Source organism: Camelus ferus, chromosome 7 (genome assembly GCF_009834535.1).
Source record: "Camelus ferus isolate YT-003-E chromosome 7, BCGSAC_Cfer_1.0, whole genome shotgun sequence".
Lineage (NCBI taxonomy): Eukaryota > Metazoa > Chordata > Mammalia > Artiodactyla > Camelidae > Camelus > Camelus ferus.
In genome coordinates, this window is record NC_045702.1 from 25472674 (window position 1) to 25492659 (window position 19986).

The 19986-nt window shown below is 36.1% G+C and overlaps 1 protein-coding gene across 12 annotated transcripts in view; it reads left to right on the top strand.

The window, feature by feature from the left end:
• CADPS2 (calcium dependent secretion activator 2) overlaps positions 1-19986 on the top strand; it is a 449544-nt gene that overhangs the window by 210896 nt on the left and 218662 nt on the right. For all 12 annotated transcript variants that reach the window (XM_014558520.2, XM_032483595.1, XM_032483594.1 and 9 more), the window contains exon 7: positions 11299-11410. In XM_014558520.2, the coding sequence (XP_014414006.2) occupies positions 11299-11410 (112 nt within the window). The remainder of the gene's footprint in view (positions 1-11298; positions 11411-19986) is intronic.

Consider the following 19986-nt stretch of genomic DNA (forward strand, 5'->3'; position numbering starts at 1 on the left):
AAAGTCCCTCACCAGGCCCTTCAGAGAAACTGGGAAGAGAAAGCAGTCAGGAATTGGTCATTTGGACCTCTGGCCCGACATCAGGAAAATGGGGTGCTCAGGAGAACTGAGAACAATCATTTATTTGGTACACCTTCTCGCTTTCCAGGCACGGTGACAGACGTCTTCTTATTGATTGCATTCTTTCTTCTAAGTACTTATGTCAAGGAAAGCATATTACTATTAGCATTTTCTAGATTAAAAAATGGATCCTCAAAAATTTGGACATACCTGTTTTAACTCAGCTCTCCAAACTCTTAGACTACAAAGTCCATATTTTTTTTAAACACCATCTTCTTTTCTCTTGAACATGAAGTATGTGCTTGACGTGTCCAGAGCACGGTGGTGGTTGCAGGGAGGGATCTAGCGCGAGTTGCTAAGACAGATCACAGACGTAGGAGGATAATGTGGTGGATGGTGGACCTCTGTCTTCACGCAACGGCCACTGTGCACCTTTAATCAGCACTGATGTGTTTATGTTTCATGCTCCTCCCTTTCCCACAAGCCGAATCCTTGGAGGTTGCAGTCTGTTTTCTTTCATCTTTGTATTTTTAACATTCATCCCTACAATGGGCACATACTACGTGCTTATTGACTGTGATTTCAGAGGTTGCCCAAGTGAGACACAAATGAAAGAAAGTGTCGTTCTGAAAATGTTTCAAGTGCCAACTAGGTAAGTTATGGAGAAACAGAAATCACTACCCATCCTTTAAAACCTTGACGGAGTTCCCAGTGTCTCATAAGCATCAAACACTTTCTCAAAAAATCAGTTTAAATGTCCTGAATTTTTAAAAGTATGTCTGTTGCATTTAATTTCTAGAGTATCACACAATTCAGTAGTTACTGGCCACCAGAAATCCACAAAAAATGGGGATACCTTTTCCTGAGTGGCACGGTGTAGGACTCATAGGATCTAAAAGCAGCGGGTGCCGGCAGTGACTGCGGTCTGTGAAGATGACCAGGCCCCACTGCTTGACCAGACTCCTCCTGAAGCTGCTTGTGATGTCCCCTCCGTGCAGTGTGCTGGAGGACAGGTGCTCCACTGGATGCTCTTGGGGCTGGTTTGGGGCGCTACAATGTTTTGCATATTTTGGTGTCTGCTTGCTTCACTTCCATACACCGTGCCCTCTTTGAGTGCTTGGTGCTTTTGGCTCAGCCCCTTGGGAAGGGTCCTGGCTGACTCCTACCCTTTCCAGAATCTGAGATGTTTGGATAACCCAGGGACGTCTCCTGTTGCTCCCAAACTACTCCGTGCACTTGGAAAATCTTTTTATTTCTCCTAAAGCGTCATTTAGGAAAAAGAAAGACAGTAGTCTTATCTGCAGGGGGGCCCCAGGAGGACTTTTTCCAGGGGAAAAAGGCTTACTTTTAAAACAAACCTGCATAGATGATTCAAGTCCAGGTTCCCCTTTCAGCCCCCCTGCCCCTCACCCCATGTTACTGCTCAAAGACACAGCCAAGAGTCTTTTACCTTTGGAGCAGCCAGAAACTGCTAAGGAGCATTTGCTTTTAAACATAAGTCATTAAGAATAGGATGCACTAACATTATAGTACTTTAGCAATTCCGAGGCCTTTATATAAAGCAAGATACTTTCATGCCCATGTCTAGCCCCAAAGAACATTAGCCCCCACTTGAAGCTCTATCAAATTAAAGATTGTTGGAAGATCTGGTAAAGCAAGTACCAGCTGGCCCCTTGAACAACATGGGTCTGAAATGCGCGGGTCCACTTATACATGGATTTTTTTTTTTTTAACTAGTCATTACTACAGTACACCACCATCCAAGTTGGTTGAATCCACAGATATGTATATAGGGACAGCTGACTATAAGTTACACTCGGATTTTCAACTTTGCAGAGCGTCAGCACCCCTAACCCCCACGTTGTTCAAGGGTCAACTGTGCTAGTAACTGATAGACGTTCCAGCTTACTAGTAACAGTATGCTGTACTGGTTATGGATAATTATAACCTAATAGTTGGAAACACTGTATTTTAAGTTTCCTTTTATCTTTAAAGAGGAATGCATTAATTCTATGACATTCGAGAGGGGTTTTTAAAAATTCATTTCAAATAACACGTCCACCTTTTACTTCCATGTCAAAAACCAGAAAAAGCAAATTGGTGTTCTCACATACGCTTCAAAGTCGTGAGTATAACAGGATGAACACACATTGGTAAGTTTCAGTAAGTGACTAATTATTGGTTTATGCAGGATATTGTGCTCATTTTTACACCACTGCATTTTGTTATTTAAAGCTCTTTTTAGGGATTTGCATGTGTACAGCAAACTTTCTCCTTTAAAGTTAAATTAATTTATCTTATATATCAATTATTTAGCCTGTCTTCCTATATGTAAGTTCTTAAAAGTCTTGGTTTCCATCTTATAGAGAGTCAGTCTTTTATTCTTTTTTTTTGTACTATCTTGACCAAGTAAAATTGTAATGCAAGATATGACAAACGGTTTGGTTTAAAATTAGATGCTTCAAGCTAATATCTGTGAACTATCCTGCTATGACGGAGAAAAAGGAAAATGCTTGTGAGAGATTATGTCTTCTGTCTTTTCTGAAACCTGATTATATGCTAACATGCTTGCTAGACTTGCTCAGAAGAAAATGGTACAAATAGAATATAATCGCTCTACTCTGGATATGGGGGTTTAATGGTATGAATACTTCATAAATGAAATATAGACTTTAGACGAAATTTTATCCTATTTTTCTTGAGGCTTTAGCAATCTTGAGAGCAGCAAAATGGAGCTGTCTCTGAAAAGAAGGAGAAACATCCAATAAGACAGTAAGAGTGCGAATGAAGGGGAAGCCCTTAGGATTTTTCTTTCATTATGAAACTGATCATCACTCAGCACAAGCCGTCCCCAAATATTGTTCTACCTTAAATTGCAAGGTGTCACCCCAGGATTTCTTCTCCCTTTGTCATGGTGAAGAAACAGATAACTCTATATTGTCTTTTCATCATATTAAAAAGTTTTCGTGTGATGTTTTTGAAAGATCCTCCCAAAAGCTTAGTGATAAACCTTAGTTACTCTAAAGAATATTTTTTATTTCTCCTATTAAGATTTGCATCACATCAGCATTTTTTGACTGTAAAATGTCTTTAATAGGAAGATGAAAGGTAATGTGCAAAAATAGGTTGAGATTCAATTCAGAATATGTCTCAGTTTATAACTCTCTCCTTTCTAAGTTGGTCTTTTATTCATCCTCCTTTATTTTCTCTCCTCCTCTTTACCCTCTTTTTCCAGAGTTGTTCTCTCCTTTTCACCCCTACTTTCTCTCTCTCTCTCCCCCACTCTCTTTCTCTTCCTGTTTCTTTTTCTCTCCTTTGTCCTGTTTTGCTGTTAGTTGATGTCTGTCTCTGTAGTTTCTGATGTTGTCTGATGTCGCCATTTTATAAAACTGATTAAAACTGTAATGTTCAAAACTGTCAAATTTCTTTTTTTCAGGTAGGTATCATTTTGCTTTGTAACGCAACACTAAAGAAATACAACTACGGGTCCTAACAGTAATAGTTCGCATTCTGTATGTACTTCCTATATGACAGGTGCTGTGTCGTGATGGGTGTTGATATGAACCGCCGTCGTTTATACCTCAGCAGTTTTATGAGGGAAGTGTTAGGAAGTTACGGGAAAGTTGCTTGCCTGGAGCCCCTTTGCGTGTCGGGATTGGTATTGGAGCCCACAAACTCCCCTGGGATCTGTACCCTTGAGCCCTGTCTCAGCGCCACTGTACTCTGTTGTAGGCGAGGGCTCAGGCACTGGTTCTGATTTTTTTTAATCAATCTTAACTTCTCCCCCTCCACGTCTTTATATGGAACTATTTAGAACAATGTTGTAATATCTGTCATTAATTTCATTAAAGTTGTTATATAGATTTTTATAACAATTTTTATTAAAAATTTTTAAGTACAGTTGCTGTATAATATTATGTAAGTTACAGGTATACAATATGGTGATTCATGAATGATTCATATAAAGGTTATACTCCATTTATAGTTATTATAAAATATTGGCTATATTCCCAATATTTCATTATTAATATTTGATATATAGCTATGCAGAATGATCCCTTTGGTTCTGTTGAAAGGATAAGGTAGTATACTATGATGTCACAAATGAAAATGTGATTTGTTGGATAAATGTTATCTGCGTGGCCTAGTAAGTCATGCTGTAATTTCATTCATTACAAATGAGCTGTATTGCCTTGGACACATTATTAACCTCTGTGTTTGAATTTAGATATCTCAAGTTGAAATTTCAAATATTTTTAAAGTGTGTCAACAACAGTAGTGGCAATAAGTAAGGCAGTTTTTATAAACACTAGTGATCACCCAACTTAAACTGATCAATTAAATATATAGAAAATTTGTTTTAAAATATATTCAATATATTTTTAAAGGAAGAAGTTTAAATCTGTTCTACAGAGTAACTATTAAAATTGCAGGGGAGGGATATTTGTTTATAAGAAAACTGAAATTCTAACAGATAGCCTTGGATTTTGTATTACAGTGCATTATTTTAAAGTTTGATGTTTTACTTACAACAGAGCTATTTGTGGTAAATTTTATTTACTACTTAGGTAAATTATGAATCAACCTTTTTAATTACTTAAGATAATCTTTTATATTTAAGAACATAAAAAAAATGTCTTGGAATCCTGTCCTTGGTCTTTTATTTTTAATATTTACTTAAAACCAAGGGAATATATAAAGGATGTCTTTTGCAGCATTTCTTGTAATAGTTAAAATTGGAAACAATCTTAAGGTCCATTACTGGAGAGTGGTTGAATAAATGATGACACAGCCATTTAAGGGGAGTGCTTTACAGTCTTAGAAATTGTGTAAATTCATGTACTGATACATAAAGTTCAGTGTGTAGTGTTATGTATAAGTATAAATTACAGAACAATTTAAATACCCTGCTTATTAGAAATAAGTACACATTTAGGTACGCATGCAAGCATATGGATACACACAGAGTCCTGGACCCGTAGGATACAAATCCCTATTATCATGGAGTTTTAATGGGAACCCTTCATAAACTCGCTTATTCTCATTCCTTCTACCATCTCTATGTTAATAATTCTCAAATCTGCATTTTCATTTGCAGCCTTTTAGGATCAGACAGAAAAGTCCCTCTTGTAGCTTTGACTATGGTAAATGATGTTACGCAGTCATCCAAGTTCCCATGAAAATGTAGTTATCTTCACTCCCTTGCCATTAATCTTTGCTTAAGTCTATCATTTTTGAATAAAACTCTGACACACTTGGGCCTCAGGGAGTGACTTAGAAATGTTGAATTTTTTAAATATAAAAAGCTGCTCTTCCAAAAAAAAAAAAAGAGCTTTCTGTGAAAATGTCTTAATTGCTCATATTAATCAAATACTATATTTAAAAGCATTTATGCAGTGCTTAACAATTTTTAAGTGCTTTCAGTAGTTTGTTATTTAATTTCAATTTGTATAATTGATAAGCAGGGCATTTTTAATGCTTTTTAAACTAATTCCCTATTTTAAGTTATTCAATTAAAAATATAGCCCTGTGTATTTGTAATGGTGAGGTCTGGGGATCTGAACTACATGGGTCTACTTATATGTGGCTATTTTTCAGTAGTAAATCCTACAGTACTGCACTGTTGGTGGTTGGTTGAATCCGCAGATGGGGGGAACTGTGGCTATGGAGACTAACTATAAATTGTATGAGGATTTACAGATGTATGAACTTTTTGTGTATTTTCAAAATTAATCCCTTGTTGGTAGCATCATTTGTAAATATGTTCTCCCAGACAGTAGGTTGTCTTTTCATTTTGTTTGTGTTTTCCTTTGCTGTGCAAAAGCTTTTAAACTTAATTAAATCCCATTTGTTTATTTTTCTTTTTATTTCCATTGCTCAAGGAGAGAGATCCAAAAAACATACTGCTGTGGTGTATGTCAAAGAGTGTTCTGCCTATGTTTTCCTCCAGGAGTTTTACAGTATCCGATCTTACATTTAGGTCTTTAATTCATTTTGAGTTTACTTTTACATATGGTTTTAGAGAATGTTCTAATTCTAGAACTAAATTAGGACAAATTCTTAGAAAGGATCAATCTCCTGCCTATTATTTTTTTAATTATTCATGATTATTTTGTTCGGCTAAATTCCTAGAGATTGCCTTACTGGGATGAATAGACTGAACATATATTTTGGCTCCTGATAAAATTTCCACTATACTTTATTTATTGGCAAATACATAATTAATGTCAGTTAGTTCAGCTGGCGCATGAACTACCCTGTGTGTTCATAAGCCACGAAGTCCTGCTGTCCTCATAGAGGTGCTTTGTAGATATTTTATTCATTTGGAGATTTACATCAGAAGTCTGAATCCTCATAAATAATACATTCATAGAAGTAGAAAAAGGCAGTGCATTTTGAGTCAAAGCAAATTGACAGCAAGGGTAATGTATTCTTTCATCACATAACTCAGAGAAACCGTAAGAAGATAATCACTGGTATTAATTCCTAAAAGTGCTTAAACGTGCCAATTAAGCAGAAAACAAGAAAATATCTTGGTGATATAGAAGTTAGGCCTATTATCCTTCTGCTTCTTTCCCTGCCTTTTTTGGGGAGAGGGAGGGAAGCTTTGGTTTTCAATTTATTTGCTATAGAATTCGTAAGCAATTCATACTTAAAGGGCATTTTACATCACCAAATAGGACACCAAAAGTTGACAAAAATATAAAGGGAAATTGGCAAAAATCTGTCTTGGTGGGAGATCTTAATAGTTATACCTTGCTATATAAAAGATGCCAAAAATCATAAAGGATAAAATAGACTTAAATAGCACAGTAAGAACCTTGACCTTAAAGCCATATATAGAGCACTATACCCACCATGGTGAGTACTTTTCAAGTATTCATGGAAAAGTTAAACACATCCATAGACACACACACACATATATATTTTAGACTAGTTTAAATTATTTCAAAAGATTACTATCATGGGGGTTTTATTCTCTAATATGATGCAGTAAGCATAGAGCTTAAGGAAAAGGAGAACTTCATTTAGAAATTCTAAAAATGCACCTGTAAACAGCTGAATAATAAAAATATTAAGTTGTAAACTTACAGGATACTGTACTTAAAGAGTTAAGGGAAATTTACGGCTTTAAATGCTTAACTAGAACAAAAGAAAGGCTTAAAATTAATGCCAGGCATTCAGCTTAAATTTTTAAAAGAACAGCAGAAGTAACACAGATAAATTCGAATGGAATAAAAAAGCAGAATTTAATGAAACAGAAAACCAACATGCCGTGCAGAGGGTCATTAAAGTAAAACAATGATAAGTTGAAAAGAATAATAAAAGAGACAAACCTCTTAAGATTAAAAATGGAAAGAAAAATTATATTAAGAATGAGAAGGAGACATACTACAGATGCTGTAGATTCAAAAGACAAGGGATTTTTACAACTTGGTGCAAATACTTTTGAAAAACTTAGATGAAATAAATATATTCCTAGAAAAATAGTAGTTACCAAAATTGACTCAAAGAGAAAACCTGAATAGTTTTATAACTATGACCCAATGAAGAAATAGAATCATTAGTAAATATCTTCCCACAAAGAAACACTGGGCCCAAATAGCTTACTAGGTAGGTTCCAAGGATAGATAATTCCCATTATTTTTTTTTACAAACTCTTCCAGAGAATTAAAATGTAGTACTTCTCAACTCATTCAAATAAGGTTAGCAGAACAAAAGCAGATGAGGAAAATACAGGACTGTAAATCTACAAGCCATTCTCAATCGTGGATTTTGATACAAAATATTAGCATACTAAATCTAGTATTTTTTTTAAAAAAAAAGGGAAGAAATTAGGTTTATCTCTAAAAATCAAGAAAATGGATTAATATAATCTGCAATTACTGATCATCTCAATAGATACAGGAAAACATTTACTAAAATAGAATATCCAGTTTCTGGGAGATGGGATCTGACTAGGATCTATGTGTGTTCCTGATATATTTCATAACTATGATATATCTATGACCCTCTGTATAACATATTTATGATATATCTGTGATCGAGAAAATCCAGAAGTTGATTATATACATGATATATAGGGGAAAGGGATATATATGTGACATATCTATGATACAACATAACACATGCCATATATTGATGATATATGTATGTATACACATATAAATACTGATACATTTACGTGTGTATCTATAATGCACTAGGAAAACAATTTTCTTTACCCATTAAAGACCAACTACAAGTAACCTAGAGCCATGATCACTCTCAGAGGTAAACTGCTGAAAAATCCCCTTTGAGAAGAAATCCAAGGGAATTATTAATATAAAATCCAAAATCCTGGCTACTTTGGTGGTAGTGTGAACTGGGGACGAGAGGAGGATGACCAGTGCAGGCCTGATGTCCTGGTATGCTTTCCGTCTTAACCTGAGTTGTGAGAATGTTGATTTTCGTATTTTTATTTACATTTTATCTCACTTTTAGACATCTTATCTAAGATATTTGGTACTGAACACAGGTTCAGCTGCTCACTGCTCTAAAGTCAGTTATTCAAGAGGCAGGTGTCAGTAGAGAGGAAAGGGGCTTTAGTCAGAAAAGCTGGCATCTCTGGGGAGATGGTGTACTCCTCTCCAGAAACCGCCTCCAAGGATTCTGCTCAGATGTGACAGATATTAAAGGGAAAAATGCAGGGGAATGGGGGTAGGCAGAATCTGAGTGCATCATCGAGGCAGGAGTTGGGATTCTGCATCATTCTCCGTTGCATGCAGACTGATTGTCTCTCCAGATGTTATCTTACCCCCACGATCTGCCGTCAGGATTGCTAAGAGGGTGTTGGTGGTAGAGAGCTAGTCATTCTTCATTCTTACTTCTTTTTATCTAGAAAAGAATCAACAAGTTAGACAAGGCATGGTGTGCATTCAAGAGAGCGTTAGTAAGTCAGGAGTTAGGTTCAATTGTTTACTGATCTCATTCTTGTAATTAGATTCTTTTAAGGTTAGAGGGGGACAGAAATGGGCAAACAGGAAAGGGGCAAAAGAGCTGCTTTCCTGTTCACAATAATATGTTTTTCATGAGTAAATGAGAGATGTACCATAGTGAATGAAAACTGAAGCACAGTTGTTGAGGGTGCTTGTTTGTGAAGGGTCTGAGGTAGTAGGCAGTTTTGCAGAGGTTCACGGGATCCTGAATGAGCACAGTTCTATAGATATGTATTGTTATGTGTCTTCTTCTATCCAACAACACGGAATTGGCAACGCATTTCCCTTCAGGTAAAGTGATAGGAGGGGTAAGGGTAAAAGACAAAACTCACCAAGCCCCTCAGTGATGGTTAATAGGATCAGTCAATATTTTTCTCTTTGGAGAACTGCATATTGGAGTAGGTGAGGAATTTCAAATGATCATATAGAACCATTGTAGTACTTTCAAAGAATTTTTGACATCTGAGAAGAAAAAATATCATTGATTTAATACATAAAATAATTTTTATGAAGAGAATACAGTTTAAAAGATCAGCAAATTCTATGGAAAATGGTTAGGCTATGTCTACATGACTATTAAAAATCTTTGATTTCAGTTATAAGAAAATGTCTCCAAAGGTTAGTTTCCGAAAGTTAACCGCATGATACCCAATAAAGAAAAGGGTATGTCATGGGAATCTACTCCGGAGCTGTCATCCAGATCACCTGCCTGTATTCATGGCTTAAGATCACACATTCTGAATTTAGATTTATTCTCTGAAACCTTATTTTAGTTCTGAATCTATTTTTTTTAATTTCTGTTTTAGCTCTGCTTTATTTCTGACTATCTTAATTCTATGAAATGGCAAAAAGACTCCTTGCTAACCCCTTTCTAGAAGTCTAAAATAGAAATTAAGCTGCTCTCCATCCTAAATGAGTCTCTCTCTTCCTTCTGGCATGTGACTGTAATTTTGAAGGAACAAACTGCATCACTGTTAGTTTCTTCAGTCATTGAAATGGCCTCTGCTCTTACTGTACGTGTATCGCAATGTTATAAACTGCTGTGATGGGAGAAAAGGTCACCATTACTTGTTCAGTTTTTGTTATAGTTTCCTGTTCTCCATATTTCAGCTTTCTGAATAAGGCTTATAAAATTAGTTTAGACAGTACCATGAAAGTGGTAAATTATCTGTTTTTTTAAACTATATAAGAACTTGGTATTTTTATTTGGTAATTTTTTAACAGGAATCTTTATTTCATTAAGTCTCATTTTTTTTCCTTCTCTTGTGTCTGTTTTACTCAATGGTGTTTCTTCATGTTGTGCTGAATCTCACGTATGTATGATCTCCAAGAATTATGAGAGACATTGATAAGATTTTTTAATATCAGGTGTGTGCCAGTTAAATTTGTAAATATGGTAGAATTAGTTGGTGTGTGGTAAAGGTGAGATTCGATTAATTAAAAGATAAGCTAAGAAAACATGTTATTTTATTATGATGATTTGAAAAACCTGGTAACGACAGACTTACTCCGGTCTTAGGAGAGATGTACTGGGGAATTAAGGGCAAAACACTCATATTTTTATGATGGTTATTTCTTTCCTTTTGACCAGAGCTTTAAAAATCATATAAAGTGAGAGACTTGAGATAATTACCTCCACTTTAAAAAATACAAATAAAATATCTAATAAAGACTTAACAAGAAGAGATGGGGTGAAATCTTCAGCGTGCAAACATAGTTTTCTGAGAAACTTCCTCTCACATCCTCAAACCCTTAGCAATTTTCCCCAACCATCCATAAAAAGGGTGTTGTAATTTGTATTTAAATTAATAAAATAGGTTTCAATAGCAACATTTATAATGCTTTCCTTTAACCTAAGTTATTTTTTTAAACATTTCTGTTGGGGGGAGATAATTAAATTTAATATTTTTTTTTTAATGGAGGAACTGGGGATTGAACCCCAGACCTCATGCATGCTAAGCATGTGCTCTACCACTTAGGTATTACCCACCCCCCCTTACCTAAATTCTTACTGCACTCTACATTTTGTACTCTAATGTGCTAATTTTTGGAACAGCTGAGTAATTATTACAAGCTGTAAAGCTTATTGTGATTTTCCTTCCTGACTGTGCCATCTGTCAGAAACAAAAGCAGAGATAAAAATCTCACTGAGCCACGGAAGTTTCAGTATTGCTTAACGTGCCTTCTAAGGAGATCTATATATCTGGAAAAAAACAAATTACACTGCATTTTAAAGAGAATCTTTGTTACTTCATTGCAGATGGGGAACCCAAGGAGATTTTACCACTACCCATCCACGGCCTGTGGTCAAAGTAAAACTCTTCACGGAAAGCACTGGGGTCCTGGCCCTTGAAGATAAAGAACTGGGAAGGGTGAGTTATGGTCAGCCCTGTGTGTCCGAAGTAGCACATTTTTAACTTCTTTTGATACAGAATTAAGATGGACCAGTATGCAGTGGGTGAACCTTCTGTTCGTAAATCAATCTATTTGTAGTTTCCCACGAGCCCAGCTTACAGCTCTAATTTACTAAACACAATTGTCCTAAAGCAGAAAGTGTTGTGATAGGCCTTGAGTGTGTAAGGAGAACACATAAGGTCAAAGTCAGCGACACATGTACTCCACTGGCCAGTGAGTGAATGATACAGGCCAGCTTGTCCTTGGTGAAAAGTCATCCTTATTGAAACCATGGGTTTCATGGGTTAAAAGCATCCTCTCTCTGATTGAAGTCATCTGCTCTTTATGTTCATTATGATTAGACGATCTCTTAAGTGTGTTTATCTCTTTTACCTCTCCCATTCTCCCCCTTGAGGTCTTCCTCACTTATCTTTTAACATTGAATTATTTTTTTCCTATAGTCACCTCCTCATATCTATAGTACATTTATCCTCTAATTCCAGTAGCTTTCACCTATACTCAGCTTCTTCTGGCAGGAAAAGCATTAACATTAGGGTCGATTTGTGATCTTAGCACCTCTCTGTGTGAAAGATTATCTGCAGTCTTGTTTATGAAGCAGCTGTGTTTCAGTCAGTAGGCTATGAAGTTATCGTCTGTAATGTAGATCTGTTTTACTCAGACCTGAACACTGCATTCATAGATATTTTCCAGAGAATAAAGCCCTCGGAAATCTTACTTGAAAATTTCTGGTGTGTGTGATGTTAGATGTTGAAGGTTACTAGAATCAGTGTGTATTTTTGATTTTTCTTTACCCTGAAGTTGGGATTTCTCTTCATTTTAAATCATCCTCCTCATTTACTTCCTTTACACTTTTGGAGGGTTTTTGTTTTGTTTTGTTTTTTGTTTTTTTGTTTTTTCTGGGGATTCTGTGGATCTGTACCCACAGTCCAGAAGTTATGGGCCTATGCTCTCATTAAAGTGTCCTCTTCTGTTTTCCCTGTTATGTGTATTTCTAAATACCTAAGAGACCTAAGCCCTCATGTTCATTCATTTGTGTGCTTATATATTTGTGCATTTATTCACTTAACAAGGGTGTGCACACTATGACAGAGGAGCCCTGGAGACCACATAGGATCTGATGGATTGGTGAGTCAGGGCTTTTCATTTAAACCATTATTACATCCGTTTTACCTTATTTCCTTATTGTAACTATTTTTCACTGTCTAATAGCAGCCTTTTTAAGTCTAATGCTATCATGTAATTTGAGATAGTTTTAATTCATTTTTCAGCTGGCCAGATATTTAAGCAAATTTTAAATCGTGTGGCATGAGTGGTATATTTTCTAATTGGTTGTATATCTGAGAAAGGCCTCATGCTCCCTTGTTCCCTTCGTATGAGAAAGAAACTTTTCTATCTATCTATCTGAGAGTTTCTCAACCTCAGCACTATTGATGGTCTGAGCAGGATATTCTTTGTTGTTAGGAGCGCTCCTATGTGTTTTATGATATTTAGAAGCTCTCCTGGCCTCCAAGCAATAGATGCAGTAGTCTTGCCAACTCTTAAGTCAAAAGAATCAAAAATGTCTCCAGACATTGCCAAACATCTCCAGGGAGGTGTGCAAAATCACCCCTGCTTGAGATCCATTGATCTATAGTAATGACCTCAGTAGGCCTCATGATTATACATATTATTTTTGAGTTAATAACTTCCAATTGGTTTAATTATCTTTCTTCCTTGAAGCCTCAGATTTGTATAACTAACCTGCATACTTGGTGTTTCTAATTGTGTATTAACAAATATCTCAAACTAGATATTTCTGAAATAAGAACTTAATGATTAGCACCCCCAGAAAATCTTCCAGAGGCCGTTGTCAAACCAGCGACCTCGGCATTCCCTTCATTTCTTCCGCTTTCACCCTAGTAGCCCATCTGTTTGTGAGTTCTATCAGCTTTTCCCTAAATTTATCCTGATTACATTCACACTTTAACATTCCCTCTAACCTAATTCAAGACACCATTATTTCTCACTAGTACTAGCTTCCCGTTTATCATCTTTATCATCTTGTCCCCTCTGATCCAGCCTTCACACCTCAGCCACCATAATCTATTTAAAATTCAAAACAAAATCACACCTTTCTGCCCTTAAGATCTTCCAGTGTCTTCTCATTTGTTTGCAATTAAAAAAAAAAAAAACAACAACAGAAAAACAGACTCCGCATCATAGTGTGGTGTGCCCAAGAAGGATTCTCAAGGTGGGACCTTGGACCAGCAGCATCTTCAACTTCTGGAAAATTGTTAGAAATACAGAATCTCATGTCCAGTTCTCAATCTGTTAGATCAGAATCTCTAGGGGTGGACTCTGTTTTAACAAGGCCTCCCCGTAATTTGGACACACACAAACTTTGAAGAACCGTGCTCTACCTGAACTGATCTCTCTCCAAATTCATCTCCTATTACAGCCACCTTGCTTACTATCATTCTTTTACACCTGGTTTTCTTTTTGTTCCTCGAACATATCAGACTTTAGGCCTTTAGATGTGTTATAGTCTGAGCACATGTGCACACACACACACACAATTTGAAAAATTGGTGGTCATCTCTGGATGGTAGAGCTGTTGATAATGTTTTGTATATATTTACCTACTTTTATACTTAGAAAAAGTAATAACATTTTTTAATTTGAAGAAGACAGTCTTAAATGATCTGAAATATACAGTCTAAAATTTTATTGCTCTGTGTCTTCAGGATCTTAGTTTAGTGAAGTTTTTAAATTAAAATTTTATGTAGTATTTGAATTTGATAGATGAGTAATACAGCCCTTAAAATAAATGTATACCACAAGGAAAGAACACTAAATGGCTATAATACAAGAAAACTAACAATAACAAATGCTGACAAGGATGCAAATCAACAATCTTTGCTAGTGGAAATGGAAAATTGTACAGCTGCTATGGAATACGAGTTGCCAGTTTCTTATAAAATTAAACTTAGACTTACCATATGACCCAGCAGTTGACCTCTTGAATATTTACCCAAGAGTTTATACAGTTCATATCCACACAAAAACCTGTATGTGAATGCTTGTGAAAGCTTTATTCATAATCGCTAAAAACTGGAAGCAGTAAGATGTTCTTCAACAGAGGAATGGATAAATTGTGGTATATCCATTCAGTGAACTACTATTCAGCAATGGAAAGAAATGAACTACTAATTCAAGCAACAGCACAGATGAAACTTAAATGCAAGTGAAAGAAGTCAGACCCAAAACACTACATGTTATATAATTTGTTTTAGAAAAGGCAAAACTATAGAAACATGACACATGAGTGTTTGTCAGGGATTGGCCCTAAAGGAAAGTGGTTGGCTGAAAAGTGGTGTACAGGGATCTTTTAAGGTAAAGGAATTTTTTCTGTGTGGCACTGGGTGTTGGATGTGTTTACTGAAACACATAGAACTGTATGTATATCACAGGAGGAGGTCAATCAAGATGGAGGAATAAGAGGACATAGAGCTCACATCCCCACACAAACAAATCAAAAATACACTTCCATGTGGAAAAATTCTCACTGAAAACTAACTGGAAACTGGCAGAAGGACTCCTGAACAACCAAAAGTTTAAAAAAGATAAGCTTGAAATGGGTTAGGAAGGAAAGCAAGTGATTAGGTTGAGACTCGTGCCCCAGGGAAGGGACTCAAAAAAGAATACACAGGTAGGCACTTTCCCTGGGGAGTGAGTGGTGAGAGCCACCCCCAGTCTGGGGTCCTACATGGAGAGACAAGCCCCCTTGGCTTGTTGGAGGACCACTGGGACCAACAGGAGGGCTCTGGGAAGCCTGGACTCTGTGAGGAGCGTGAGTGCTCCCCAAGGCAGGGTAGGGAGACGTCTGCTCTAGCAGCTGCCGGGTTTCCTGTGGCATTGGATCTGAGGTGGTCATGACTGGGGAGAAGACTCAACTATGGGACACAGAGGCAACCAGGTCCTGGAGCAGAGCCTGTAACTGCACTGAAAAGGGTGATGAGAAATGCACACCTAAGCAACATGAGAGAAAGACAGTAACCTGCAAACACTACCTTAACCAGCTGATGAAGATTTACACTACGAGTGATGCCTTGTAGCTGTCATGTATTCCTAATATGATGTTGTGAGAAGGGCACACTTCACCTCTGTGATAGTCTTTCCAAAAGCACCAACATAAGCCCAGTCTAATTATGAAAAAAACATCAGACAAAACCAGATTGCAGGACATTGTACAGGATAATTGGCTAGTATTTTTCCAGACTGTCAAGGTCATGAAAAACAAGACTGAGAAACTGTCACACACAGATCAAAAGAGACCAAGGAGACATGACAACTAAAAGCAATGTGGTGTCCTGGATTGGGTCTTGGAAAAGAAAGAGGGCATTAATGGAAAAATCCGTGGACTCCAAATAGAGTCTTGGGTTTAGTTAAAAGTAATGTACCAATGTAAGTTTCATGGTTTTTACAGAAGTGCCATGGTAGTGTGTGCTTGTTAATTATGGGGGAAACTCTGAGGGATATACAGGAACTTTCAATATTAGCATTGCAACTTTTCTTTAAAACTTTAAACTATTCCAGAATGTAAAGCTTAGTTTTAAAAAGATTTATAATAAAGAAGACTTTTAAATATTTTTTCATAATGTTCCAGAATACACTTTCTAAGAAAAGAAAATTTTCCTACATCAATTCCATTATCACACCTAGGAAATTTAATATTGATAAAGTATTAATATGTGATATCCAGTCAACAGTCCTCTAATTATCCCAGCATGTCTATAAACTCTGGATCCCCCAGCTCCCCCAATCCAGAATACAACCCAGTATTGTGTGTTGCATTTGACTGTCATGACTCTTTATTTTACAATTCTGCCTCTGCATTTTTGTGGGGAGTGGGGGTGTGGGCAGCTTTCATGATGATGACATTTTTGAAGAGTGTGAAATAATTTTGGAGAATGTTTTTCTTCCTGGATTTATCTTATTGTTGTTTCATGATTGGATGCAGGTAAACATTTGGGGGAAGAACCCTACCTAGATGTTTTTTTGTGATTCACATTGCATCATGCCAGGAATCATATAATAGCAGATTTTGCTGATATTAGTGATGTTGATTACGTATGATTCCATCAGTCTTTGTGTTTTGGCACTTGAGATGTTAATCAACTCAGCTTGTACTCTTCCTGTCCCAGGCCTGTAATCAGCACTGGTTCTTCTTAGTGATAATGGAATTTAGAAACTAACATTATGTGTTATTATCATTTCTGGTTAAGGAACTTTTTTTAAATCATGAGTTTACAGGTTCTCTGCAGCATCAGTATGTTTACTTATTTTCTGTCTTACTGTACATACAAAATTGTTCCAGAAATACTGTACCAGTACCACAACCAACCACAAACTTACAAATGGTCAGTATTTCTTTGCAGTCCCTTTTGTCCATAGAATATATCCCAGTAAAGATGTATGTCTGATTACATCTTTTAAAATTAGCCTAGTGCAATCGAAGATAAAACTTCTTATTTATATTCTAAATGGTAAAAATCACCAAAAATACCACAGGTTCAGTTGTTATGGAGATTTCCTTCAATAGATCTATCAGATAATAGTTTTCACCCAAGCAACTCACTAAAGGTTTTTGGTTTTTTTGTTGGGTTTTTTTGGTTTTGGTTTTTAAATTTTTGTTTTGTTTTGTTTTTCTTTGGGGGGCAAGTAATTAGGTTTATTGATTTGTTTTTAGAGGAGGTATTGGGGATTGAACCCAGGACCTCCTACATGCTAAGCATGTGCTCTACCACTTGAGCTATACCCTGCCCTACTAAAGGTTTTATTAGATCAGTTTTGCCATGCTAAGTAGGGTTGGCTCTGTTGGCTTTTTATTAAGCATGATCTAGAGGCTTTTACCCTCTGGACCTCAGAACCCTTGTTTGTAAATTGAGCTGAATGAGATAAAAACCCTGCGATAATTTCTAGTTCTCATTCTCATTATATTGGTTTGCTGATTGCTATTACTGCTCACTATTCAAATATCCCATTTAATCCTCTTTGGTAGGAACAGTCCATATTTAGTTAAAGTGAGATTCAAAGGTTTAGATCACTCAGCAGTTGCAGGGATCAGGTTTTGAACTTGAGTTTTCTGACCCAAAGTCTATGCCCTAAGACAAATTAAACACTACATTTGCTAAGATGACGAATGTGACTTTTTTACAAATTAATGGTGTTGATGTGGACCAATTTAATTTCATGACTTAAAGTAGGAACCAAATATTATTCAAACTAAAGTGATTTCATGCATACCTTTTATATCATTTTACAGAGTGATTTGAATCTTAGTAGGGTACTCTCTGGCTGCTTTTATTACTTTTATTTGTGTTGGCGCATCTCAGCGCTGTGTCCATGTAAGAACTGCTTTGAGGAGTGTTCAGAAAGATCTGAAGTTCTGGGTCTGCACTTTTCTTTTAGTTTGTTTACGGTGAGCCCAGGGAGGAGCATTTTAAGGACTTCTCGGGAGATGCTGATGTGCATGTAGGGTTGAGACACACTGGCACAAACAGAATCTCTGACACTCAAGTGCAACTAGGGTTGAGAACTAGTGACTCATAAGAATAAGAAAAAAAAACTATTATAGCACATAGTTTTATGAAAAGATAGCTCAAATTTAAATAGGAATTGGGCAGTGGAGTGTTATATCTTTGGCAAGTGCTTGGCATGCAAATTTTATTTGCAAATGGCAGATGCAAATAGCTATTTATGGAAACAGAGGTGGCATATGGAGATTTTTCATCTGAATTGGTGGCCAGCTCTCCAGCAGGTGCTAAGGGAATACCTGGAGGCAGAATACAGGGAATTTTTCTTATTATGAGTATATCATAGCAGGTAAATAGTGGGCCAGTTAAGCAACCAAAAATACACAGTTCATCATAATCAAGATGATTGTGCCTAAAACTTTTAAAAGCCAGTATAAAAATGTAAATAATCCCACAAGACATCTATTTGTGGACAGTACAGTTTCCACTGAGTCTTTCAGAATGAATTATTGTACTCCTGGGTACTACTTAGCTTGCCAAATGGTGTTCTTGAGTACAAAATGATTTTTTGAAGTTTCTACCCAAATAACTTTTTTGTTTTAGAAGTGTTGCTACAAAGACATTCTTTCTGACAGTTGTTAGAAAAATAACCTATCATCTGTTCATACGCGCTCAGTTCACGGCCTTGGCACCGCATTATCGGTATACACAGGAGGGTGCTGGTTCTTCTGCCTCCCTGAGGATGCAGAAGCATATAAATCAGAGAATCTATTTTCCTTTACAGTGCAGTGGAGCTAGAATCTAGAATGTTGTCTTTTTATCATTTGATTAAATAATATTTCAAGATAGCAAAAAGCTAAAAGTTTGCTCACTTCTTAGACATTTTGAGAGTAGTAATTTTCTTGTAATTAAGGTTTTCACTTCTTGTATCTCTCATCTTTTTTTTTTCTGTTTGAATATCTACACTTCTGTTTAACATTTCTTAGTATGGAGATGTTCATACCTAATAATTCAAAGTGACAATCATTATGCTTGTTTTATAAATGTAAATAATATATGGAAATAGCAGGTGGTGGTTAATTTCAGGTGCATTTAAAATATTAAGATAAATTAGCCTTGCTCAATTGATTACTCCATTAACGTGAACGATTATCTTTCAAGCATCTTGTTATGTCTTAATGTAGCAAGTAAAAATTAGCTTATATGTTTGCCTTTTTCATCAAGTTGTTTCTTCAGGGGTTCTATGATGCAGCAAAGGAGGTCCACCTAAGGAGTTAGCAGAATATTCATGATTTTTGTTTGTTTCTGAAACTTGACAGAAGAGAAATAGTGTATTCACACATCTGTCTTCTTGGGAGATAAATACTGTCTTAGGAACTCTTAATTCACTGGTCAGTTTAATTTTCACTTTTTTGTCCCTCTTGTTTCTCTGGAGCATATCCTTTTTAGTTTTTCTCATTTACGTAGTTCTGATTAAGTTCAATTCTCTTAAATAAGTTCTTCATATATGGTAAAAATTTTAGGCCCTGTATTATTTTAGCCGAACTCAGGATATGTAACTGTATATCCCATATGTATGGCTGGTTAGGAGCTATAGAGATGAAAACATGGCCCTAATTGCCTGGTTTATAGTCAGTCATCATCAGACTACATATTTCAACACACAAAGTAAGAACAGATAGATGTTTTATTGAATAATTAACAATCCTAATTTTTCACAAATAATTGTACAGTTAAATTCATAAAAATCACTTTAGGCCTTCCCTTCACTCATACAAAACTTGTATTTGAGGATTAAACTTTCCAGCATTATATAAATTTGGTTCAGCTACATATGAATCAAAAAAGCATTAGAAAAGCTGCGAGTGAAATCTTAATCATAGGCATGTTTCTTCAATTGGAGAGCAAAATTTAATATCCAATTTTATTGAAATAGCTGGCACCAGATGACTGCTATTTTAGCCAGCAAATTAATATCATTTGCTGCAAAAATGGGATGGAAATTCATTTCATTTCAT